Genomic DNA, 25559 nt, shown 5'->3' with positions numbered 1-25559 from the left:
ACAATTGCTGTAAGATTTCGAAACAATGTCAACATAATTCCTTCGAACTACTTCTTCTTGCCCTTGGAAACCACAGTAGCCGTTAGCGCGGCAGCCTTCTTCAAATTCTGCGGGGTCGCAATACTCTTCACAGCCCCCTTGCCAGCCGAAACGGTGCTCTTCTTTGGAGCAGATTTAGCGACTGCCCCGACGACCTTCTTAGCACCAGTGGCACCTCTAGTGGGAGAGGAAACCTTTGATGTCGGCTTACCCGCGGACGTGACTTTCTTGGCGCCAGCCGCTCCTTTGACGAGGGACTTGGAGGCGGGCTTTCCAGCAACCTTGGATGTCGTTTTGCGAGCGCCGCCCGCGTTCTTGACAGAAGGCTTTTTAGCTCCTGCGGCAGCTCCCTTCTGAGTTCCCCCAGTCTTTGACGCAGTCTTCTTGACACCCGCACGGTTTGCTGGGCCCTTGGTAGAGGACTTCGCGCCAACAGATTTCTTGGAGCCCGCTCCCGATTTGGGAGTGCGGGCACCAGCGACTTTCTTGGACCCTGCACGGTTTGCTCCCTTGGTAAGAGCCTTCGCGCCACCTGCCTTCTTCGAAGCCACTTCCTTGGTGGTACGGGCACCAGTGACCTTTTTGGACGCTGCACGGTTTGCTCCCTTGGTGAGAGCCTTCGCGCCACCTGCCTTCTTCGAAGCCGCTCCCTTGGTGGTACGGGCACCAGTGACCTTTTTGGACCCTGCACGATTTGCTCCCTTGGTAAGAGCCTTCGCGCCAGCCGCCTTCTTTGTACTCGCTCCCTTGGTGGTACGAGAGCCAGCCAACTTTTTCGACCCTGCACGATTCGCTCCCTTGGTCAAAGCTTTCGCGCCAGCTGCCTTTTTAGTACTCGCTCCCTTGGTGGTACGGGAACCAGCCAACTTCTTCGCCCCTGCACGATTCGCTCCCTTGGTCAGAGCTTTCACGCCAGCCGCTTTCTTAGTACCCGCTCCCTTGGTGGTACGAGAGCCAGCCACCTTTTTGGCACCCGCGCGGTTAGCTCCCTTAGTGAGAGACTTGGAACCCGGTGTGCGCGCACCAGCGACCTTCTTGGCACCAGCGCGAGCTGCTCCCTTCGTCAGGGACTTGGCTGTGGCGGTTTTCTTACCAGTGCCAAGTTTTTTCGCGCCAGCGGCTCCGAATTTGGCAGAGGCAACGCGCTTGCCGGTAGGTAACTTGGACGTTGGTTTACGAGCACCGGCGACACCTTTCCCTGCAAGTTTGCCTTTGGTACCAAGGGCTGATTTGGTGAGTTTGGAAGCCTTGGTGGCTTTGGAGGTAGCGGAGAGTTTAGATGATGGCTTTTTCGCCGTGAGAGCGGATTTCTTTGCACCAGGTGTCAGAGCAGATTTCTTTCCAGCAGTTAAACGTCCCTTTGTTGCCGTGGCGAGTTTGGAGCTTTTCGCGCCAGCCGTGAGTGCGGATTTCTTGGAACCAGGTGTCAAAGCTGATTTCTTGGATCCAGGCGTCAAAGCCGATTTCTTGGACCCAGGTGTCAGAGCGGACTTCTTGGCACCCGCAGTTAAACGGCCCAAGGCTTTAGAGGTCGTGGCGAGTTTGGATGCAGCTTTCTTGTCACCAGCGGGAGGAGTTTTTGCCTCCGCAGCCTTTTTGGCAGCCGCTTTATTTTTGAAGTAGTCCTTGGGAAGCGCGCACGACTGGCGCCTCACGAGGTAATGGGCGGCCTGTAAACCGTATCAATCAGACTAGGAAATGAGAAAGTCGCATTTAATCACGTACCATGTCGTGATCACCATCCGCCAACGCTCGTCTGTACATGTGGAACTCGCGGCGGCGGAGACCAGCATTCGCGCATAAGCTTGCAAATTGCCTTATGAAATGAAATCCGTGAATGGGTGATTCGTATGTAAAAAAAGCCAGAGAACGTACGCGTAGGACTCCGCGTTAAGGTGCATATTCCCCTTCTTATCTCGTATCTTGACGAAATCTTTGTCGGCATTGATTTCGTCAACGGTCTTATACGGCTCCATCGACTTTGTGTCTAAATTTGATGGTCAGCACGATTCAAAGAATATTATTCAATAAGCGGCTTACATCCCGTTTTGGCCGAGGTACGTGGGTCACTACCTGGGATAATATCGCCAGGATTACCCCTCATATAATCGCCAGTGTCGGCGAGTACATGTGTGGCTTCGTGGATTAGGGTACCGGCTTGAGCGGCGGGCGTAGCTACGAAACATAATCGTGTCACAATGTTAAAGAGGCAAGGTGGGCAGGCATTTATCACGCACAATCATGGTACTGTTTGCCGAACACGATATGTTCAGGGGTCATGGGAGTCGTGCTAGTATCGTACGACGTGTAGGCGAGATACTTTGGGTCGGCGGCAAGCTTGACAGGAACGCTGCCGGTCTTGAGCTTCTCGACATTTGCTTTAATTGCGTCCCGGTCGGCCTTCGCTCCGAACGCGGCATCGATGAGAGGTTTATGCTTCGCGTTATCAGGGTCTGCCATGACTTTCTCCATGATATCGATTTGCCGATTAGCTTGAGGATTAAAGTTATAAAACAGTTTGCGATTGAAGCAAATGAAGACGAACCTTCAACTGTGGCCGCGTCGAGATTAGCTTGGTGCGTTGTTTCATCGGCGTCAGCAGGAAGATCGTGAGTTATACCGAGGGGCACTGAAAAGACGCCTTTTGGAAAAATCGAGCTGAGTAGGTGACAGTATGACAGGTTAGAGTGGAACCCACCACTAATAGATGCCAGGAGAAAGAGTCCCAGCGGAATATGTTGAGAACGCATACTGAAGAAATGAATGGCAGAGGAAATTCGTTGAGGGTTGGTGACCTGCACCTGGAAGAAAATGTGTCAGGGCACCTGCACTCGAACTACAGGAGGAAACTCACCAAGCGAAGACAGTGGATCAAATCGACCTGCGATGGGATGAGGGTTGACTTCTGAAATCTGACCCTTATATATACCTTTCTTATCTAGTTAACGACGTTCAAGCGTCAATTCAATGGGAAATTTTGGTCGCATGGTGACGGCTGGTGACGGACTGTTGACAGACTTTGAAACGCTGGACCGCACGGAAGATTTTGGTGCCGGTGTGAGATAAGGGCGAAGGGACGTCTGAAATCCGACACAGCTTGAAGGGGCTATTAAAAATTTCGTTGAATGTTGACACCATAAAGCTCCATAAAGTTGCGGCTGATACCGCTTGCTCAAAATCTCTTGAAAAAATCAGAGCCAGGTTCGATCCCGAATCCCAAGTTCCAAACGCGTATCCGATGCGTCGTCACCAAAAACGAGCGTCTCATGCACGTTGCATGCTGGATTGATTTACGTTTGTGCGGAGTTGGGCGGTGCGAGAATGAAGCTAATTTTGGTTGTTTGAATGAAAAACGGATCCCGAAGGTCGCGTGGTTTCTCGTGGTTTCGGACAGCTTGCCAGGGGGCTACAAAAGTTGTATGATCGACAGAAGATCTATCCAGCCTTACTTATCGAACGCTGAAACATTCGGTTATAGGGTCCAGCAGGCTGCCGGCGTTCACGATTTTCATGTTTGAAGCAAGAATGCTGAGCGGAGCTATAAAGTTGAGATGAAAATTTGAGTTGGGTGAAAGAAAATCGAGTGCTTGCATACAAAGACAGTTGTTTACTTTTTCAGAAGGCCGCCATGAGCCAAGAGATATAGTATGAGCGACTTTTCGGCCAAGATTCATGTTCAGGTTTGGTTCAGGTGGTGCCTGTCAGTGTCAGTGTCAGTGTCAGTGTCAATGTCGAACAGATGATGACACGTGCCAAGAGCCGCGTTGGCAGCTCAAACCCTTCCCCGACGTCGACGACATCCCCATTCTCGAAAGATCTTCATGCTTCAAGTTGCTTTGCGCTTAGCACGATTTGACTACCACATAGATTTTCTTTGATTAACATCACGGTCTGACAATCTACACGGATTGACAACGTCGACGGTCGGCTGTGTTGTTGGAGACCTACCAAACTGGGCGTCTTCTTCCTGACTCCTCCTGACTCCACGGGAAGCACTTGCGCTGTAAGTTTTTGAACAAACTGCTTGATGACACGCCTAAGATCTATATCAAAACCGGTTAAAGACAAGCCTTGAAAACGACTCCCCACCAAGAACAATGGCCTCCGCCGGAATTAGTCTCTTCAAATCCTCCGACGGATACATTGTATCTGTCTCCTTGCTCTCATCCTCTGACGGATCAACGATTGGTACGGGGACTGAATCAGTCTCCTCGTCGTCATCCCTTCTCGACACCGTGAAATCCCTGCTCCGCCAATGGCATAAATCCAAAGTGAAGGCGTACCTAGTCTCTGTACCCTCCGCTTTCCCGGAGGATGAGTATTACGACGTCCTCAACGCAATTACTGAAGGAACATCTCACTACTACTACGATGTCGACGCGCCAGAACCCGAGACCACCTTAGCGCAAGACGACCCCTCGCTTTATATTACACATGGCGAGGCATACTGCGCCACCCTCCCCCACAACACACCAACGCCCACCATTTTATTCCTCGATTTCTACCCCGACCGCCTCTCCTCCGAATGTCTGTCAAGTTCTTTCGACAACGGCGAACGCCAGACGAAAACCATCTACACACTTACCTCCCCTTTTGCTCAAGGCATCCCAGATGAAGCTGCGCTTAAATCGGTGATGATCGTTGATCCCAAATACCCATTCGAACGGGTTGTGCTAAACAATCCACCACCTCGACACCTTCCTACCATACGCACCTTCCTCGAAACACATTATCCCGGTACACCGATTACTAGTAACACGCCCGAAGTTATCTCTGCTTCCACCGCTACCCGCCTTTACACAAGGTTAAATCTACCGCCACAACCGAGGAGGCTAGGACAATACATCGTCCCACTTCCTGTCAGCGTCACTTCATCTTCTGGGAGCGCAATTACCCTCGTACCCCCTCGATATCGGATTCCAACTAACGAAAGTATCGTTCTCACAACATCAAAGGATAATCAACGTTCGGTGACCGTGCACCTTCTCCTTGGTAACCATCCCCTCGCCAAGGATAATACGGTGCGAGGATCAGCCTTTTTAGACGGATTGAAGGCATTGCTGAAGGGTGAAGCGCGGATTAGGGTATCTTTTGGGGTTTGTATTGTTGAGGGTTGGCGGGATGCGGCAGCGGTTACGATTGAGCAGGTGGATTGTGAGGATGGGGTGAAGAAGACGTTTTTATTCCCAAAGTTCTTCGCTGACCTGACGGATGAGGATGATCGGTATGAGCTCGTCGAGCGAGGGGTGAAAGTTGAATATAGTCAGTATTCAGACGAGGTTGTTGGGGAACTTCCTGAGTAGTCAATAGGTAACTTAGAAAGAATCATATTTCATTTGAAGTCGTTTCACCGTGTAGTTTTATAGTTTATGAAAGGAACATATCCACTTTTTTTTTAAATCGTTGCCATGCCTATGTATACTAGGTATCACCATCTCGATGCACGAATATTCTGCCAAGCAGAGACAAGTTGGCCTGTCTTCTGGATTCTCCTTGCACATATCTTTCACGAGACGTCGCATGAAATCAAATCCTTTTCTGAAAGACAGAGGTTATGAGTTTCAATGGGCCCGGGCGACGAGAAATCGACATATGCACGTCCAGGAAAACGGACTGGATCAGGTGCCCTCAGATACAGTAGACATCAACGGCAAATGGATCGCAAAGTTTGTCCTTCTTAAATTCTGGAATTGTCCCAGGTGTTCTTCAGGTGGCGCTGACAGGTCATATTTCTTTGCGACGCCAAAATCTATGAAATGGTACTTCACAGGCGCCAAAGTGCGAGTGGTATGCGAGGGGGTGGATCGAAAGTCACGAGCTCGATTAGACAGGAGAGGGTGGGGAAGTACCGAGTATAGACCTGTAGGATCCATCAGGATGTTATCATACAGTTACTTGCAGTCTCTGTATAAATGTGAAATTTCCATCTCACTCGGAAAAATGAAACCCACCGATGTGCTACGCCGTTGGTATGCATATATTGAAGACCCTGAACGGTATGGCATCAAATTAAGGACAACCAGTCGTGACGATACTCACCTCAAATACCTGATGAAAGAAGTTAACGACCTCTCCAATTGTGTTAAATTCTGGCCCCTCCCAACTCCGGAGCAAGGGCATCACTAACAGTTGAGTATCTTCTTTGTCAGGCATGTCAAGAATGGTGGTAGGGATGCAGTGGTAAGTTTTCGGGTTGGAAACGTGGGGCTTGCCAGAAAATATCAGCGAGATTTTTTGCTTCAGCACTTCCCAAAGATGGATGGAATTTTTTCAAAATAACATGTTTGCCGTCATCGATTCGCGTCGCGTCAAGCAGACTCGAGTATTAAAATGCGTGAGCGAAAATATTCTCAAAAAGTTCTTACCCCCTCACGATGACACCATCTTCACAATCACAATAATGCAAACTCTTGTCGCTGACTCAAGAGGCTTTCCAATCAGGCAGATAGCGTGGTCTAAGGAGGTTTTCACACTCTTTCAACCAAGGTTAGTGATCACGCCAAAACAGCTCGGCTTTGACAGCTATTTTCATATCGATAGACCCCTTTTGAAAATATAACACTCAGCGCTTTTGTTTAGTCGTACAAATAAAACTGATCAAATCTGGTGAGACAAATCGGCAGCCTAAAGTTGGCCGATGAACAAAAGGACTTGGAGGACGAGACTCACAAGATACAGAGAAACCAATTCTTGTCAAATTTACTGAATGTAGAACAACAGGCGACCGCGGCAGCAATAGGGTCCTATGTGGACCCACTGCAAGCCTGGTGATTGTGCACAGTCTCGCAAGTAAAACGCCGTCTTGATATGACGATGTTCAGCAGGTGTCCGACCAATGTAGAACAACTGGAGAACAACAGTCGTCGTCAAGTGCTCGAACCTAAGCGGCAAACGAAGGCCATCTGGTTTCAATAAAAAGCAGAGTCTCAGCTCAAAGGAAACATCTTCTACATAGTCACAACATACTCAGTCTTCCGAGGCATGGAAAGTCGCCAACTACCTCTTGCTTCTTCCTCTGCGGCGACACTGGTCCGCCACCCTTTCACTTCATCCTCCACGACGCTGGGACGTAGTTCCACTGACGATGTATCAACCCAGGAGGGGTTGTACGCCGACTTCGATGACCCGGACCAGTCGTCCGAGTTACCTTCCCGCCCAACTGCTGACGCCTGTGACGCTTCAAGTTCTTTCAAACCGGACAAAGTTGACCGCCTATCTTTTCCGCTTCGAGTCGTTGGGAGGAGTCTAGCATTTCGCCGCCTCCAAAAAGCTGGGGAAGAACTTCCCAGATGTCTGAAGCTACTACAGTCTACCCACGCAGACGCTCAAGTCGAGTAAGTCTGTTGAGTCTAGTAATGCGGATTTCAATGACGACCTTCCTGCGTAGCTTGGAAGAGGCTGAGAGATTGCGCAAAAAACGAGAGAAAGTTGTCCAATCTACACTTGAGGTGAGAAATCATGTCTTGTGTTCTACTCCTGGTGAAAACTTACTTGTTTTTCGCATTTCAAAAGTATTTTTCAAAAATGCGGTCGAAAATTGACATGGCCATTGGCGGCGAAAGGTCGTTACCTGACGGGGGAAAAGGGGGAAAAGGAAAGGGACGCTCTCAGGATGATTTCAGTCTATTATCTCGCTTGAAGACAGAGTCCCACAGTTCAACCCACCCGGGCGTATGAGCCAATAAAAGGGCCGGCTGGATAGGCCTCAACGCATAGATCAACGTCACGGTGAAGCGGGGGTTTTAGCTGTGCCATAATTATCGCAGGCGGTACATTTTGAGTCGCACATTCTTCAACATGCACAAATGTCATTGTATATGGAGTGCCTGTTCCGAGTTCGTAAAGCGGAATTCCCTGAGATCGTGAAGGAACTTTCTAACTTAAAAATGTCAGCAAGTGCCAAGGATGTCAGGACCCACCTGAACGCTGACGGCAAAAATGTGAGAATTGGTACTTCGAGCAGAGGCATGAGTCGGGAGTCGTACTTGGCCTTGATAGGTCGCTCACCATAATTGCGGCATATCGTGTTCCAACTTCGAACTTTGACTCCGTCCCCCTCAGGCCCGTTGTTGCATAGACTGCACGTGACTATTGAAGTTTGGCGAGACGAGAGTCATGCGGAGCCATGGAGGTGAATCCTGCTCGGGACGCTAGGCAATGACGCGTCGATACCGACCATTGGTAATCCCACAACCTAGCTGCTATTTGTAATTGGTAGGGAATGGAGTATAGCAAAAGAGGTCGATGACTCCGTCGTGAAAGAAATAGTTGGCGTGATCGCCGCATCTACATACCCGCCACTGCACTCGCCCACAGAAGCTTCCTCTTGGGTAGGCTCACATTGGCTTCGAATGAGCTAATGGCATTGAGGTCAGTTCTGCATGTTGGCCTTCTGAAAGCCATTTTCACTTAGCGGTTTTGGAGTGATTGTTCCCGTCTTTTGGGCAGCGAGGGTATATTAGGACTTCGAGACGGTAAAAAAATAGGGATTATCGTCTTCACTCGGCGGCCATCCTTCGCGGTGACAGATTTGGTTGGTTTTGCAGTTTGGGAGTATATCCCCACCTTGGATCGAATTGATTAAAGTCTCGTTGAATTCGCATGACGACAGCTCAACACCTGGGATTCAATTCGAATGAATACTTGCTGAGCACCTAGAAGTCAAGTATACTTACAGTATAGACACGGTTACCCCTGAGAATCGGAAACTTTGAGCTGCCCAGTTGAAATTTGTCCTGGAGTAAGAAAATTGCTTGTGCTTGTGGAGACCAAAGGTGAACGGCATTGTCCGAACCAGCACGGACCGTTACCGTCACCTCGGCCACAAAACTCTTGCTATAAAGCTCAATGCCCTCGGATAGCAACGTAAGTCGAAATTCTCTCTACAATCCTTCATTTTACGCGCAAAATCCCTTCCTTTGCAATTAGTGGCTTTACACTGGCCCATGCCGCCATGCGCGCAATGCACATTGCCTTATCGGAAACTCCCTTGTCCATGTGTACCTGGTGCCTTAACAATTTGGCTGAGGGCGCTTAAGAGGCTGTCCGCATACCATTGCACAGGACTGCAATCGACAGATAACCTGAGCTTCGTTCCTCATCCTATTGTCGCGATACTAGGAGTCCAGCTATACGACTAACGATGTCGGCCTCGACGCCTCCGGGATCGCAATCTGGTACGCACAATCAAACTCTCAGCGTCGAGTCATACTTGACGACCAATGCGCAGATCTCTCACAATCTGAGCGCGAGCAAGAGAGGCCAGATGCAACTCGGCCCAGTTTGTACCAGAGACCTTCAGAAGGCTCGAGTACTTCCTTGGCACCTACAGAAGGGTTGAGCAGGAGTGCTCGACCCTCAGGAGGACCCTACTCTTCAGCGGGGGGAGGCGCTGGCGCGCTCTCGTCCTCAAGTCTTCCATTTAGCGCGCAACCACCCCCTCTACCCCCTCCTTCTTCAGTCACACGGTCTGCTGTACCTCTCCACCCACCACCTCCACCTCCCTCCTTGCCTAGGACGTTTTCAGGGCCTTCTGGCAACACGGGCAGCTCTTTGCCCCTTGCTGCTCAATCGTACACAACCTCACCCCTCCCTATGCCTCCAGCCTCATTCACACCCGGCCTTTCCTCATCTGCAAGCATGCCAACTTCGCGACCACCTAGCAGCCCATTCAGTGCGCCCTCGATTTACCCATCTCCCTCAGCTCCGACGAACCGAACCCCAAGATCACCTTCAGCGCCAGACTCGGGGTCTTTTTCGCAGCCCCATTCATTTCCCTCGTCAGCTTCTCAGCCGAGCTCTATGTCAATGTATCGACCTCCTAGTTCAGCTTCCCCGTCTGGCCTTTCGTTGGGTCCTTCGGCCCCAGCGACTTCTGCGGTATCTAACTCTCAATCGGGTTCCCAATCCATGTCGTTACCCAGTCGACCAGTAACGACTCCCGGGTCGGGGACACCTTACCCGGTTGGGGGCACTCGTTTTGCGGTTTCGAATTCCGCTGTCGATTATTCTCGATCTCCTGCGCAACAATCGATTCACAACTCAGCATCAGCCTCGTTTGGTGCCTCTCCTGGTAGCCAATCTATGTACCAACAGTCCCCCGCACCACAGTCAATCTATCAACAATCCCCAGCAGCGCCGTCGACTTACCAACAATCCCCAGCACCCCCAGTGACCTTTCGAACCACTTCGTCAACTCAGTATCCTGCAAGACCTACGCCGGTACGAAAAACGACACATAGAGGCGACGTGTTTGTTGCTACTGACCCATTCAAAACATCGGCGAGCAGCAAGCATGATCAGGTTGGGGACGACGTTACCTTCGACGATATCCCAGTCGCTGGCCAGCCACCACAGCCACCACCTAGGCCGGTGGGTAGCGGACGACCTACAAGTGGTACACACAGTGTATATGGGAGCACCCCACACTCCTCAGCACCGATGAGCCAGAGCGCGACTTACTCAGGACCATACTCAGGTACTACTCCAACTTCACGCCCCTCGGCGCAAACGCCGTCCACCAGCGGCTATACGAGACCACAATCGTCGTCTGCACCTGGGTACGCGACGAGCCCCGTATACAGCTCACAACCAACACCTTCCATTTCTTATGGGGGTAGCTCAACTGCCCCTGCTTATTACGGTAGCCCGTCGCAATCGCAATCACAGCCCATGCGAGCATCTTCTCCTCCATCATCTGTCCCGACAATGCCCCCATCGCAAACGCCAATAGCGACTCCAGTGCAGCAAACTCCGATGCAAAGCACGTCACCTATGCCGACCTCTTCAGGAAACACGTCTAGTTCCGTTCCGGCTGATTCTAGTATTCCGGCTAGCACCCCTTACCAACCTCTTGATCCAATCCCGTCGTCCCCAACGAGTCCAGCCTCTGGCACGGACACGGAACAACCTGCCAGCCAGACACCGCGGCCATCTAGTCCTTACATTCCTCCTACTCCTTACAATCCCCCTACTCCCTACAATCCCTCTACTCCTTACAATCCTCCTACACCTTACAATCCTCCTACTCCGTACAATCCTCCTGCTCCCTACAATCGCCCTTCTCCTTACATTCCTCCTCCTACTACCTACAATCCTCCTACTCCCTACAATCCCCCTACTCCTTTCATTCCTCCTATTCCCTACGATCCCCACAATCCTGCTACTTACCCCCCTGTTAACCTGGCTCCTTATCCCGGATATAATCCCCCAGTTTACACCAGCCCGTTTCCCGATGCGTACAACAACCCATATGACCAACCTCAACCAGGTTCCCCCACCTGGCCCAATTCACCCATCTATCCGCCTGGACCACTGTGGACACGTCCGGACTCCATCAAATCTTACAAACCATCCTTCTTCCACCAAGTATTAACCACCCTCGCCTGGATCTTCTGCTTGCCGTGCATGTTCTTACTTCGCCGGCGCAGACAAAAATTGGGAGGGAATTACAGCGCACCAATGGCAGACGACTTGGGGGAAAAGCCCACAGACTCAAAAGTCGTTCTAACTTACATCGTCCACACCTTCCCACGTCAGGCGTATCTGCACATGCTCCTCCGCCTGCCGGAGCTCTACTTTTCTCGCGTGGCGCGGATATTCGAGGAGGCTGATTTGAGTTTGCCGGAGATTAAGAAGATGGCGCTGGAGACGGCGTCGAAGGGTAAAGAGACGCATTCGATACATATGGCGTTTGAGACGTCGTCGGTCCCGCCTGCGTATGAGAGCTTGAAGCTTACTTGGGAGTCGTTTATAGATTGCGTGATGAGGGAGTGGAAGACGTTTAATGTTATTTCGGTTTTGTTGCTATCGTGAGTTTCTTTCCCACCTTTCTATTCTGATAAGACTTGTACTGATTATACATTTTGCGTTGACAGTGCCATTCTTACCATTCTACAAATTCAGTCTGCAGCGGACGATCCCGTTGTTCGATACTCTTCGTTGTTCTCGCTGATTTGCGCCTTGTTCAGTTTGCTGTATGGGTGTATGTACATCATTCGATTCGGAAGCATGCGCAAGACATACAAGGCTGCCGAGTGGGCTTTGGTACGTCTCTTGGTCGTTTGGGTTCGCATTCAGTGGCTAAATCTAAATTCAGGAAGCAAAAAAGTCCAGGACTGCAGTGTTGTGGAACGTGTGGATTCTTCTGGCGATGCCGGCTATCTGGCTGACGTGGTAAGTAACATGTACCATGCTCGTTTAACACCTCAAATGCCCTGCACTACTAGGTCACTGATCCTCTACATTTTCTGCATCATGGCCTTTATATGGCGGAGTGGGACTGATGATAGTACACCACCCACGCCGCTCTCAAAACATGCAACCTTGGGTATCCGGATTACTATTACCATTGTTGTGGCCATTGGCGTTATCTATGGGTTCCTCGTTCTGAACACCTTTAAATGCTACGGTACGCGCATGGACAAGGCTTGGAAAGAACGTATCGATGGATGGTTGGAAGAGAAAGCCCAACAGCAGCAGGACGGCCAGGGACCAAACCCATATTCAATGGTACCTACCTCACCAGTGATGTATCTTCCACCCGACCGCCAGCCGACTTATAACTCTGATTACCAAACCCCATACGACCCCCCACAATCCTATAGCTATGGTTCCTCATTCCCAGGTTACGTCGATCCCAGCGCTCCGGAGCCATACCGACCTCCCTCAACTTACGGAAGGATATCTCCATTCATGGGCCGCGTTCCATCCTACCGATCGACTGCGTACCCTCGTCAAGGATACCCGTATGATCCTGACTCAAAGCACCGTAGCAGACCGAGTGCGCCGTCTACGGACGCTTACACCCACGCTTACCCACCATATGTCCCACCCAGCTATACCTATGGTCCATTCCCAGACAAAGAGAAGAGGGATACATCACCTCCCCCTGACTCTCCACCTAACTCGCCCGACGCCGTCTCTTCTTCTATTCATGTCACTGCCCCTCAATCTCAATCTCAACAATCCCATTCCAGACCAACCACACCTGAACTCCCACCCCCCTCCATACGCTATGTACAATCTGGTGCACGGCCCTTCCCTAGCCCCGGACTCAAACTCCCTCTTGCCTCCCCAACCCCGAGTGTTTTATCCGACATGCAACCCACACCCAACACGATAGCCAACACGATAGCCAACACCAATATAGCTCCCCCAACGCCGTCCACTATCTCCTTGCGGATCGACCCCGGCCATCGATCCACGTCCAGGTCATCTGCGTATGATTCCGCTCCAAACACGCCTGAGCGTGAGCGCGATGAAGACGGGGAGAGGGGAAGATTGTTACACAGCCCTCATGTTCATTTCGTTGACCCGTCGACTCCTAGTGCTACATCGCAAGGGGGAGGGTCGGCGAGCAGTATTCGAACCAGCTTTGGTCATGACCTTTCGCCTTCTGACGAGGCTTTGCTTTCGAGGAGGTCTTCTGGCGTTGTTTCGTCTGGCGTTGGTGACAGCCCCTCGACTAGTGCCTTGAACCCGCCAATCGTGGCACGCTCGGGATCCAAGGATACGTTGAACACGGCGTTGGATGCGCTATTCCAGAAGAACAAGAAACCATAATCGCCTTGGTCTCCATTTCGTCTTTCTACATCTATGTATTACTCATTTCTGGTTCTCTGGATTACATGCTTGCTTACTGCCGATTTTTCGTTTCACACTGAAGTCCTAGCTACATGCTTGTAACAACGTTACGGATAAAACCTTTGGTTGATAGGCCAGACATCGCTTACCGCAGTAGTCTTGAGGTACTCGCGACGAGTGAGAAGGTATCTAAGTACGACCACCGTGCTAAAGGCAAATCATATCAACTGTGATTCACAAGCCTCGTATATAGGGATGAGGCTGTCATAAACCTGGGTATTCTTCAAGATAGGTTCCGCCACACACTCCATCCCGCTGGATGCCTCACTGTCAATCGTATCCACAGAGTCATTTTCCAGCTTTCGCCATGCATACCTCGCAAGAAGCGCACCGCCCATTGCAGCAGCCTCTTTTGTAGTCGAGACGAACACTTTCATGTTGAGTACGTCCTGTTTCAGAAAATGTTCAAATTAGAATAAGCTTTTAAGAGTTTATAGGGTATTACCGCCGCCAGCTGCCTGATCGTCTGATTGGCAGATGAGCCTCCAGTGATAACCAGACGCTGCAGAGGGGGTGAATTTTCAGGCAATATGGCCGCGATCCGTGAACGGATTGATAAAAACTGGGATTCTAGAATAGCCCGAGGATGAAGGGAGGGCGGTATATCGTCGACGGGATGTGGCAACTTCTTATCTGCCTTGGTTGAATTTGTTGTAAAATAGAACTCTCCTTTCACGTTTGGGGGAATTATTTCTGGGAGGGGAAAGTAAAAGCCCAGAAAGTCCGCGCACCCTGGAGGTGCGTCTTCAACAAGTTTATTAAATTCGGTCCAACTACCGTTGGCAAACCTGTCCCTGATCTGTTCACGGGCAAGAGCACCGTTCTTGTAGCATAACATCGCAATATGACCTCCAGGTTCTGTTGGATGGGCCAGAAGATGAGAAGTAGTAAACCTTTTTGGACTCATGGAGGAAGGGGAAATGGAAAGCAAGAAAGTTGTCGATGTTCCAAGCGAGAGGACGGCATCACCGGGAGCCGACAGAGATATAACAGTTGCGGGGTTATCTCCAGTAAAGGAGGCGATAATACAGTCTGATTAGCCATGGTGTCAGCACACCGAAGCTTCTGAGTTAAGAGGACGGTAGACACCTTGATTGAATCCCCATCTTTGAACCCACCAAGGAGAGATTTTGCCCAGAAAAGTTCCGCCTGCGACAGGCTCTGGTCCTAACTTGGATCTTAGCTCAGACCCACCACATATTTCTAGAAGTTTGTCTTCCCATTTACACGAAATCACATTCATAAGATTCATGCCACTGGCATCCGAGACCTCGATGGGGGCAATGTGTCCAAGAAATAATGAGGGCACAAAGGAGGAAACAAGGGATATCCTGGAAGTTGCACGGTATATAGCTGGGTATAAGCGGGATATCTTTTCAGGCATAATTCGTTAGCAAGAGAACAGCTGTCAGGAAACAGCGATCGTTATCACCCGAGATATTTGGTTGCCAGTGAATCGTTCATAAGCTCTACTGCCAGTCAAGTCTGCAAGAGCCCGTGGGCCACCGACGAGGTCTTCGAGATGTTTGCATGCAGCGGTCGTGGATGAGTCCTGCCAAGTGGGCGAGTTGTGTAAGGAAAACGCCGAGGGAAAGAGTTGTGAAGCGAGCGATTGGAAAGGATTCAAGCCGACAAGAAGTTGTTCTGCGCAGTCAGTCCAAAAGACTGAGCCATGTTGCTGATCGGAAATATGAAAGTGAGTGTTCGACTTGTTTCTAGCCCATCGCGAAAGACCTCACCTGACAAGCCCCAGACACTGCAACTACGGCACTAAGGTCGACATCTGCGTTCTCCATTCTTTCAAACAAAAGGTCGATAGCACCCAACCACATCTCAACTGGAGATGTGACCTGTCCGTCTTCCGGTCCTTTGAGAACTCCACCGGTGGTCCCATAGAGAGGTAAATCAGTATCAAAATGTACAGACGCTTGATGGACGACGGTAGAATGTCGATCGGTTATAACAGCTTTCAGCTGTTGCGTTGAGAGATCAAGACCCAGAAAGAGTGGGCTGGGGGACATGATGAGGTTACTCAAGAATACAAAGTCTGCTTGATGCAGGATATCGATTGATGGTGTTGAAGGTACTGTCACGGGACCACGACTACTCTTTTTTCAACAAACCAGCCTACTACACATCATGCAGTTCTCGTTACTAGGAAGGATCTATTGCAACTCAAGACACTCTAGACTCAGTCGTTGGCGAACTTCGGGGACTCCAGCAGATCGTCGAAGCGAACATATCAATCCAAGAGTCCTCTGTCTCTTCCGAGAGCATCTCTCGTCGTTTCTAATATCCGTAGAGGTAGGCTTCGCATATGTGCTCTGCGCAACCCTCAACAGCTGACTTGTGCTTCTTCCGAAACTAGTTCATTGTATCTTCTGATATGGTGGTCAACAAAGAGGGCGAATTGTAGGTATTGCTGCGCATCATAAACCGAAGCAGCCTGGGTAGGATGCCAGATACGCAATCGTATAACAGACGAACAATTGTCACAAGATGAGGTTCATTCGGGGGTAGCCTTCAGACGATGGCACGGCGCTCCTAGTGGCCACTGTACGCCGCAAAACGCCCGTTTATATTCTGCGATGCAATATCACAAATTCAAGAGCGAAACATCTGTGTTTTTTGCGCTGGATTCATCGTGTCAGAGTCGTGAATGGGAAAGCAGGCGTCCACTACGTACGTGCTGACGACCCATATCGCTTTAACCGTCTGAGATCCATTTGCAGGCGTCATCGCAACGGTCCTAGAGTGTTGCACAAAAATTCCCGTTCACCAGCTCTCCTATCGACCCGTTGACAGAGGATCATCTGTAACCCCTCAGGACTCCTCCCCACCGACACCATCACCAGTGTCTCCATCTCTAACTCTTCCCGTTCTCCACTTTTGGCGTTGAATCACCCTCCGCTCCGACGGCCACTCCTTCCCATTTCCGAGAACTGCTCACCTTCTCGACACTACTCCGCCTCAACATTTCTCAACAAAAACCCAAACACAGTCCAGACCATCCCCTCCGGCACCCTCCTTTGCTTCGGGCCCTCCGGAACTTTTTCCGGCGCTATCATCTTTCTTTGAGGGTTCTTTCGAAGAGAATGATCTAAAGGGTCGAAATACGCCGATGAGGGGTGTGCATCGAGGTGTGCAGCGACATAAGTGTTGACTCGACTTGTCGATTACGATGATTTCTGCCTCTTTTCCTGGGCCCATCGAATAGCTGCAGCCTCCCTCCATTGTTTGTGAGAATGACATATCTGGGCCACCCTCTTTTCTTGATTAACCCGACGCCTCATTTTCGTCAACCGTCGGAAAGCCAGCGGCCATAACCTGTGTCTTTGTTCCTGCTGGGCGCATTTCGGGATCGACATGGGTCAGTACCTGGATCGCCAGTGGTTGGAGTTGCGAAACGCGAGATGCCTCGCCAAGGTGATGTGGCGGTGAACGCCAAACGCTAATTTTGGATGGCTATGCAATGCACTGTCCGGACTCCGCGCTTAATCAGGAAGATAAATACACTTTATCTGATAGTAAAGCTCTAGCCGCAAGATGCCACTTTTAGCAACGTTATCATCTTTTTACCATACAATGGTCCTAGCCCTCCTGATCCTTGGCCTGATTAATGGGAACAGTGCACAAGATGACTGGACCACGCTACCCGACCCATTGACAAGCACCACATTCACGGCACCACCCCAAACCACTCCAACCAGCTCGGATGACGGTTCTCTTTTGAGCAACTGTGCCCATTACCTTTGTAGCTGGATTGCACAGGTGAGGTAGAATATGTTTGGAATGCGCGTGTCCCATTGATATCTGACTATCGGCCAGAGCAATTTCGGCATCCAAAGCTACAGCTTTATCGTCGGCTCTCCCGTGTCCAACTGTTACGGTGGCACGTACCCTGTCGACAGCGAATTCAGAGTATCATTCACTACGAGCGACACATGGAGCACTGGTCTGAACGTTGGCGTCCAGATCGGACAGCTTGCTGTCGGTTATCATGACAGCTGGTCGAGCACGAAGTCTCAGACATTTTCACAGAACGTGGTCATGCATGTGCCACCGAATCAGCAGGTTAGTTATCCTCACAGTATATCCAGTAAAACTTGCTGCTCACGTATAAACCCGCTCAATTTAGGGTGCCGTCATCGCCCTCATGAATTACAATGTCACAAGTGGGAACATGACCGTTGGTTCAACGTAGTCTTTTTCTTTCCCAGCTTTCCGAAGATTCACAACTCACTCTTTTCTCAACAGTGTCGTATCCCCAGTTTATGCCAATCAACCAATGGGACAAGTCGAATGGGGTGTGAACATGATTGATTGCGATCGGACGTTCGACGCCAATACTACCTCTCCTTATCCCGCCTCCTCGGGGGGCCTGCGGACACCAGTGTTGAGTTCGATCTTCTACGCGTCAGTCATTCTTGCTGGGATGGTGAGTGAGCATAGTGACTTGTTCGCTCGTTAATAATCAGTATTCGGTTTATGTGTTACAGGGCCATTTTCTTATGGACCTTTGATATAGTTACCTCCTAGAGGCTGGAGCTACAACATCGTAGACAGCGCGGCTGTCAGGTGGAAACTTTCACTTTGGGTTGTGGAACATTACGTAGGTACGGTCGGGGGGACTATACTTTGACTATACTACAGTGATCATCGGCCTGCGTACTGTCAATAGGGGGTCGATTAATAGGTTTGGTTGGCTTTTTACCTTTACGCCATGGATTTTGTTACATATCACTATACACCTTACCTTACCACTTACTTAATTATTAATAACACCTGTAGAGCCTCTTCCCATTGCCTATAGAAGTCTAAGGCCGATAATCATTTTCCGGTCAATCAACGTTGTCCGAGTCGTCCTTCAAACCGCAAGGATCAACCCCCCTTCATTTACTCCGCAAGCACGTCCTAAATTTGGCCGCTACTAATTGATCCATCATCCATCGCAAGTCTACGGGCAGCTTCATATTATCGTGAAACAAGGTACGACTTCACATAATATCGAAGTCTGTCTACGAGAGACTAGTTCCAAGGTAGGTGAAGATGGTGTACCAAGTCAACTAGTCACGGGGTCGCGAATTGCTCGCGAATCTTTTTTGAGGCCTAATTTTCCAGCGGGTCGCTTGATCCCAACCATCCGCTCTCTCACTAAGCCTCCCACTTCGAGGGGTTTGAAATTTGACGACCTGGATGTTGACTCGAGTTTCAACTGGCTGGTTAACCGGTTTCCGACCGATCAACTTCAGCCCATCCAAAAGATCCACTGGCAGCAGAAAAGCGACCAACTAGACCCATCTCTCCCACCGCCGCGATCTCGCCAACAGTCTGGGAGCCAGCCATTTCCCTTCGCGTTCATCGCCCTCAATATCTCCATCGCCAGTCCAGAGCCGGAAAAACACGACGTTTCATTTTGTTGAAGTGCAGCGGGCCAAGAGCAAGCCAAGAGCACGTCGTGGCAGTGCAGGCCAAAATTTATTTTCGCGATGCTATGCAAAGCACTGTGAGCGCGCCTACGTGCAAAGATAAATGCTATTGCTGATGGCTAGGTGTCCTAAAGCTGATTTCACCTAATGCTGATCTGCAACCGGAGACAACTGTCATCGACTTCGTATGCCACTCGCGCCGTGGTGGCCCTACAGTTAGGGCAGTCAAATGGGTCCATCACTGATGGGCCAGCGGTGTGTGACAGGCGCCCATCAACAGCGGGCCAGCGGACTCAGCCGAGCTGTCAAGAATTCGGCCTTGGGAATGACTGGGCCGAGACTCTAAAATAGGCCATGCGACATGGGTGGGCCGCACGAACAGAGCCCCATAGAGGACGGATTGGCCCACTTTGCCTCTGGCGCCCATGGCCCATGGGTTGCGCCCAATTGCACAGATCCCATTGTTGCGCCCATCGTTCTTTCAGGCAGTTAACCAGAGTGCTGCCTCGTTAGTACCACTGTGGGGGACCACACAGGAGAAAGTTAAATAGATATATTATTAACCTGTTGTATGTGAAGTAAGTATTTAAATGTGTTGACAGCAGCCTCGTTGTTGCGCCTGCAGGCAACAACAGGTGAATTTTTCGCCATGGATGGGTGGCATGAAAAAAAGCCCCTCATACAATGGGTCAGCTCACTTTGGCAGAGGTTTATGGCACCCATGCACTGCACCCATTGGTCTCATTGGCAAGTCCCAACCTGTGCAATTATTTTGCACTCCACGAGAGGCACAATTCTTTTGCGCTCCATGGGGGGCGCAATTATTTTGTGCTCTAGAGGTGCAATTATTTTGTGCTCCATGAGAGGTGCAATTATTTTGTGCTCCATGAGAGGTGCAATTATTTTGTGCTCCATGAGAGGTGCAATTATTTTGCGCTCCAGGGCGCAATTACTTGCACTCTATGGGGGAGCAATTCTTTTGCGCTCTAGAGGTGCAATTATTTCAAGCTCCATGAGAGGCGCAATTCTTTTGCGCTCCATGGGGGGCGCAATTCTTTTGCAGTCCAGGGTGCAATTATTTGTGCTCCAGGGTGCAATTACTTGCGCTCTATGGGGGCGCAATTATTTTGCACTCTAGAGGTGCAATTATTTCAAGCTCCATGAGAGGCGCAATTCTTTTGTGCTCCACAGGGGGTGCAATTCTTTTGCACTCCAGGGCGCAACTATTTGTGCTCCAGGGCACAATTACTTGCGCTCTATGGGGGCGCAATTATTTTGCGCTCTAGAGGTGCAATTATTTCAAGCTCCATGAGAGGTGCAATTCTTTTGCGCTCCACAGGGGGCACAATTATTTTGCACTCCAGGGCACAATTACTTGTGCTCTATGGGGGCGCAATTATTTTGCGCTCTAGAGGTGCAATTATTTCAAGCTCCATGAGAGGCGCAATTCTTTTGCGCTCCACAGGGGGTGCAATTCTTTTGCACTCCAGGGTGCAATTATTTGTGCTCCAGGGCGCAATTAGTTTGTGCTCTAGAGGTGCAATTATTTCAAGCTCCATGAGAGGTGCAATTCTTTTGTGCTCCATTGGGGGCGCAATTCTTTTGTACTCCAGGGCGCAATTATTTGTGCTCCAGGGCGCAATTACTTGCGCTCTATGGGGGTGCAATTATTTTGCCCTCTAGAGGTGCAATTATTTCAAGCTCCATGAGAGGTGCAATTCTTTTGTGCTCCATGGGGGGTGCAATTCTTTTGTACTCCAGGGCGCAATTATTTTTGCTCCAGGGCGCAATTACTTGCGCTCTATGGGGGCGCAATTATTTTGCCCTCTAGAGGTGCAATTATTTCAAGCTCCATGAGAGGCGCAATTCTTTTGTGCTCCAGGGCGCAATTATTTGTGCTCCAGGGCACAATTACTTTTGCGCTCTAGAGGTGCAATTATTTCAAGCTCCATGAGAGACACAATTCTTTTGCGCTCCATGGGGGGTGCAATTCTTTTGCGCTCCAGGGTGCAATTATTTGTGCTCCAGAGCGCAATTATTCTGAGCTCTACAGGGGGTGCAATTATCTCAAGCTCCACAAGGGGTGAAATTATCTGTATTCCATGGGGGGGACAATTATTTTGAGTTCCATAAGGGATGCAATTCTTTTGCACTCCACAGGGGGCGCAATTCTTTTGCACTCCACAGGGGGTACAATTCTTTCAAGTGCCACTGTATGTACCTTGTGCTTTCATAGGGTTACAAATAGTCTGTGTCCAGCATTGTTTCAATGTCAGAGTGCGCCCAATGTGAAATGGGCACGAAATGTCATGTCAGAGTGCACCCAATGTGAATGCACATCAAATGTGTGCACTAAGTATGCATCTGCACCTGTTATTTTTCAGTGTGTATTTCCACCCATTATTCTTTTGCATGAAATGTTGAGTGCGCCCAATGTGAATGGGCATGTGAGTGGGCGCCAAGTCACTATATTCCCATGGCATTTATTTTGCACAAAAAATATGCGCCCCCCCAATTGTAGTAAATGCGTGGACCAAAGTAGTTTGTAGCTGCCCTGCTGAATGACATCATGTGCCCCACTGAAACAATTTTTTTGCACCAAATGATGTTTCGACTTTGTCAAAATTTGGCCATGTCCGGTATATTTTCCAGCTCAAGGTGTGGGGGAAGAAGCTTGAATGTACAAATTTAGTATCATTAGAATTGTATAAATGTCCTCTATCGATCTATACCTATTAGAAAAGCACCAGTAGTTGTGTAAATATTTTATGGCAGCAAAAGACTTGAAAGATGTTGGAAGGGCCAAGCAAACAAAGGCAAACATTCCGATAATTCTACAAGTTCATGCTACAAAACATGGGGGAAGAAGCTTGGATGCCCAAACAAGCTGGAATCATAATTTAGACGAAATTCAGCATCTACTGATACCATTTTTTAGAGCAACAGTTGTTTGTGGCCAACCGAATTCAATACTCAGCTGTTTTGTCTAGGCTGTCACACTCTCACAAGTGTGATTTTTCTGTCAAGTATGTTGCATTGATTATTGTCCAGAGCTTTGCTGTGCTCTTCTTCGTTTCTTAAGGCTCAGCCAAAAGTTACAGAGAAAGATAACTATATATTGGATAAAAGTAGCTGTAGGTTACTGGCTGAGAGCCATCTTGCAAATCTATGGAATCCATCCCGAAAATTCATGAAATCCATCCACCATTCCAGGAATTCCATCTTCAATTCCTGTAGATTAAACCAGGAAGTGTACTTCTGGAGCCCAGAGCCCAGCCTATATCCTGTACCATCCAAGAGAGTGAAATATGGGGCATTTGGGAGGCACCAATGTGATTTGGGAGTGACCTGGAGGGTGGGGGAGAATGGGAAGGCAGTAAAAAATGCGAAATATGAGAGAGCATGGGGAGTATCATCACCTACCCATGTCTGGACACCTTAGAAAGTCAGGATAGGACCATAAAATGTTTTGGAAATGGGAGGAGAATGGGATGGCAGAAAAAAATGCGAAATAGGAGAGAGCATGAGAGGTATCATCACCTACCCATGTCTGGACACCTTAGAAAGTCAGAATAGAACACATTGAGCGCACTCTGATGGGCACATTCTGATGGGCGCACTCTGATGGGCACACTCTGATGGGCGCACTCTGATGGGCGCACTCTGACATTTGGTGCACATTCCCATTGGGTGCTCTTCAAATACATACTGAAAAACAACAAGTGCAGATGCACACTTGTTGCAGGTATATACTAACTTGGCACCCACTCACATTTGGCACACCTTCACATTGGGCTCATATTTCATTTGGTGCACATTCACATTGGGCACACTCTGACATTTCGTGTGCATTCACATTGGGCACACTCCGATATTTCATGTGTATTCACATTGGGCGCACTCTGACATTTCATGAAGAAAAATAATAGGCGCAAATACACACTTGGCGCCCACTCATGTTTGGTGGAAATCCACATGGCAAAATTGGTGCACAAAATAATGGGCACAGATACACATTGGAAAATAATGGGCGCAGATACACACTCGGTATTGACAGTTATGGTGCCCACCTGAAGCACCAATGGGCATGACAATCTGACACTGGCAGTGTCTTGGTGCCCACTCACATTTGTATTCACTACACAATGCTGTACACAGGCTATTTGTGACCCTGTCAACAGCACAAGGTACATACAGTGGCACTTGAAAGAATTGTGCCCCCTGTGGAGCGTACATCCCTCATGGAGCTCGAAATAATTGCACCCCCCACGGAATGCAAATAATTTCGCCCCTCGTGGAGCTCGAGATAATTGCACCCCCTGTAGAGCTCAGAATAATTGCGCCCCCATGCAGCGCAAAAGAATTGCGCCTCTCATGGAGCTTGAAATAATTGCACCTCTAGAGCAGAAAATAATTGCGCCCCATAGAGTGCAAAATAATTGCTCCCCCATAGAGCACAAGTAATTACGCCCTGGAGCGCAAAAGAATTGCGCCTTGTGCCCTCTGTAGAGCTCAAAATAATTGTGCTTCCCTGGAGCACAAAATAATTGCTAGAGCACAAAATAATTGCACCCCATAGAGTGCAAAATAATTGCTCCCCCATAGAGCACAAGTAATTGCGCCCTGGAGCGCAAAAGAATTGTGCCTCGTGCCCTCTGTAGAGCTCAAAATAATTGTGCTTCCCTGGAGCACAAAAGAATTGCTAGAGCACAAAATAATTGCACCACATAAAGTGCAAAATAATTGCTCCCCCATAGAGCACAAGTAATTGCGCCCTGGAGCGCAAAAGAATTGCGCCTCGTGCCCTCTGTAGAGCTCGAAATAATTGTGCTTCCCTGGAGCACAAAAGAATTGCGCCCGTTGTGGAGCTTGAAATATTTGCGCCTCTACAGCACAAAATAATTGCACCCCCCATAGAGTGCAAATAATTGTGCCCCTTGTGGAGCTCAAAATAATTGTGCCTGTAGAGCGCAAAATAATTGCACAGGTTAGGACTCACCAATGAGACCAATGGGTGTAGTGCATCAGTGCCATAAATCCCTGCCAAAGTGGGCCAGGCATTGACTACAATTGGGGGGGCACATATTTTTTGTGCAAAATAAATGCCATAGGAACATAGTGACTTGGCGCCCATTCACATACACATTCACATTGGGCACACTTGACATTTCATGCAAAAAGATAATGGGTGGAAATACAACTGGAGAATAACAGACACAGATGCATACTTAGTGCAGGTACAAGTGATTTGGCACCCACTCACATTTGGTGAACATTCACATTGGGTGCACTGACATTTTGTGTGCATTCACATTGAGCGCACTCTGACATCTGGTGCCCATTCACATTGGGCACAACTCTGGACATTGGTGCCCATTCACATTGGGCGCACTTTTCATGCCTTCACATTGGGTACACTCTGATGGGCGCACTCTGACCTTTGGTGCCCATTCACATTCCAACATTTCATGCATTCACATTGGGTGCACTCTGATATTTCAGGCACATTCATGTTGGGTGCACTCTGATGGGCGTACTCTGACAGTTGGTTCACATTTACATTGGGTGCACTTTTCATGCATTCACATTGGGCACACTGACATTTCGTGCAGAAAAATAATCACTGACATTTTGTGCCCATTCACATTCCAACATTTCAACATTCACATTGGGCGCACTGATATTTTGTGCACATTCACATTGGGTGCACTCTGATGGGCACACTCTGGCATTTGGTTCACATTTACATTGGGCGCACTGACATTTGGTGCCCATTCACATTGGGCGCACTTTGATGGGCGCACTCTGACCTTTGGTGCACATTCACATTGGGCACAGCACACTCTGACATTGAAACAATGCTGGATACAGACTATTTGTGACCCTATCAACAGCACAAGGTACATACAGTAGTACTTGAAAGAATTGTGCGCCCTGTGGAGCACAAAATAATTGCACCCCCTGTGGAGTGCAAAAGAATTGCATCCCTTATGGAGCTCAAAATAATTGTCCCCCCCATGGAATGCAAATAATTTCGCCCCTCATGGAGCTCGGAGCTCGAGATAATTGCGCCCCCTGTAGCGCTCAGAATAATTGCGCCCCCATGGAGCACAAAAGAATTGCGCCTCTTGTGGAGCTTGAAATAATTGCACCTCTAGAGCACAAATAATTGCACCCCCATAGAGTGCAAATAATTGTGCCCCTTGCAGAGCTCAAAATAATTTCGCCTGTAGAGCGCAAAATAATAATGGCATTGGTGCAAAGTGTGGGTTATTTTCAATAGGAGCGCCCATTATTGGCAGGCGCCCACCTGTTCGGCCCAGCCATCACTATGGATGATTTGTTGAGATGTCGGCCGAGTCCGCTGGCCCCATATGGTATGAAGCATTGTCAAGTTCGGTTGGTCCATTTGGTAAGGGCTAGGGTCACTGTCATATGTGCAACAGC

At 49.3% G+C, this 25559-nt stretch overlaps 7 protein-coding genes across 7 annotated transcripts; 5 read left to right on the top strand and 2 right to left on the bottom strand.

Annotated features, from left to right (window-relative positions):
* Positions 1-47: 47 nt before the first annotated feature.
* On the bottom strand, positions 48-2932 carry LACBIDRAFT_294888 (uncharacterized protein; the record flags this gene model as incomplete). Its single annotated transcript, XM_001884105.1, has 8 exons — positions 2894-2932; positions 2738-2840; positions 2585-2680; positions 2277-2531; positions 2080-2214; positions 1915-2026; positions 1765-1855; positions 48-1709 (listed from the first exon to the last, which is right to left on the bottom strand). The coding sequence occupies exons 2-8, from the start codon at positions 2787-2789 to the stop codon at positions 48-50; spliced, it is 2403 nt and encodes an 800-aa protein (XP_001884140.1). The 5' UTR covers positions 2790-2840; positions 2894-2932.
* A 1204-nt stretch (positions 2933-4136) lies between these two features.
* On the top strand, positions 4137-6618 carry LACBIDRAFT_329980 (uncharacterized protein; the record flags this gene model as incomplete). The annotated part of the gene is made up of 6 exons (XM_001884197.1): positions 4137-5301; positions 5465-5826; positions 5941-6008; positions 6189-6219; positions 6356-6525; positions 6606-6618. 6 exons carry the CDS (start codon positions 4137-4139, stop codon positions 6616-6618), a joined length of 1809 nt encoding a protein of 602 aa, XP_001884232.1.
* A 402-nt stretch (positions 6619-7020) lies between these two features.
* LACBIDRAFT_303598 (uncharacterized protein) lies at positions 7021-7716 on the top strand (the record flags this gene model as incomplete). The annotated part of the gene is made up of 3 exons (XM_001884196.1): positions 7021-7373; positions 7427-7487; positions 7552-7716. The coding sequence occupies 3 exons, from the start codon at positions 7021-7023 to the stop codon at positions 7714-7716; spliced, it is 579 nt and encodes a 192-aa protein (XP_001884231.1).
* A 1465-nt stretch (positions 7717-9181) lies between these two features.
* Positions 9182-13770, top strand: LACBIDRAFT_294887 (uncharacterized protein; the record flags this gene model as incomplete). The annotated part of the gene is made up of 6 exons (XM_001884195.1): positions 9182-9215; positions 9269-9506; positions 9555-11849; positions 11916-12084; positions 12137-12213; positions 12267-13770. 6 exons carry the CDS (start codon positions 9182-9184, stop codon positions 13600-13602), a joined length of 4149 nt encoding a protein of 1382 aa, XP_001884230.1. The 3' UTR covers positions 13603-13770.
* Positions 13771-13841: 71 nt separating this feature from the next.
* LACBIDRAFT_303596 (uncharacterized protein) lies at positions 13842-15704 on the bottom strand (the record flags this gene model as incomplete). Its single annotated transcript, XM_001884104.1, has 5 exons — positions 13842-14072; positions 14129-14715; positions 14773-15055; positions 15116-15361; positions 15423-15704. The coding sequence occupies 5 exons, from the start codon at positions 15702-15704 to the stop codon at positions 13842-13844; spliced, it is 1629 nt and encodes a 542-aa protein (XP_001884139.1).
* Positions 15705-16271: 567 nt separating this feature from the next.
* On the top strand, positions 16272-16582 carry LACBIDRAFT_303595 (uncharacterized protein; the record flags this gene model as incomplete). The annotated part of the gene is made up of 2 exons (XM_001884194.1): positions 16272-16365; positions 16416-16582. 2 exons carry the CDS (start codon positions 16272-16274, stop codon positions 16580-16582), a joined length of 261 nt encoding a protein of 86 aa, XP_001884229.1.
* Positions 16579-18376, top strand: LACBIDRAFT_294886 (uncharacterized protein; the record flags this gene model as incomplete). Its single annotated transcript, XM_001884193.1, has 6 exons — positions 16579-17454; positions 17512-17757; positions 17822-17883; positions 17941-18121; positions 18212-18295; positions 18365-18376. Exons 1-6 carry the CDS (start codon positions 17230-17232, stop codon positions 18374-18376), a joined length of 810 nt encoding a protein of 269 aa, XP_001884228.1. The 5' UTR covers positions 16579-17229.
* Positions 18377-25559: the final 7183 nt, after the last annotated feature.

The sequence above is a fragment of the Laccaria bicolor genome, genomic scaffold, assembly GCF_000143565.1.
Source record: "Laccaria bicolor S238N-H82 LACBIscaffold_24 genomic scaffold, whole genome shotgun sequence".
Lineage (NCBI taxonomy): Eukaryota > Fungi > Basidiomycota > Agaricomycetes > Agaricales > Hydnangiaceae > Laccaria > Laccaria bicolor.
This window is presented reverse-complemented; position numbering and strand designations above follow the sequence as displayed.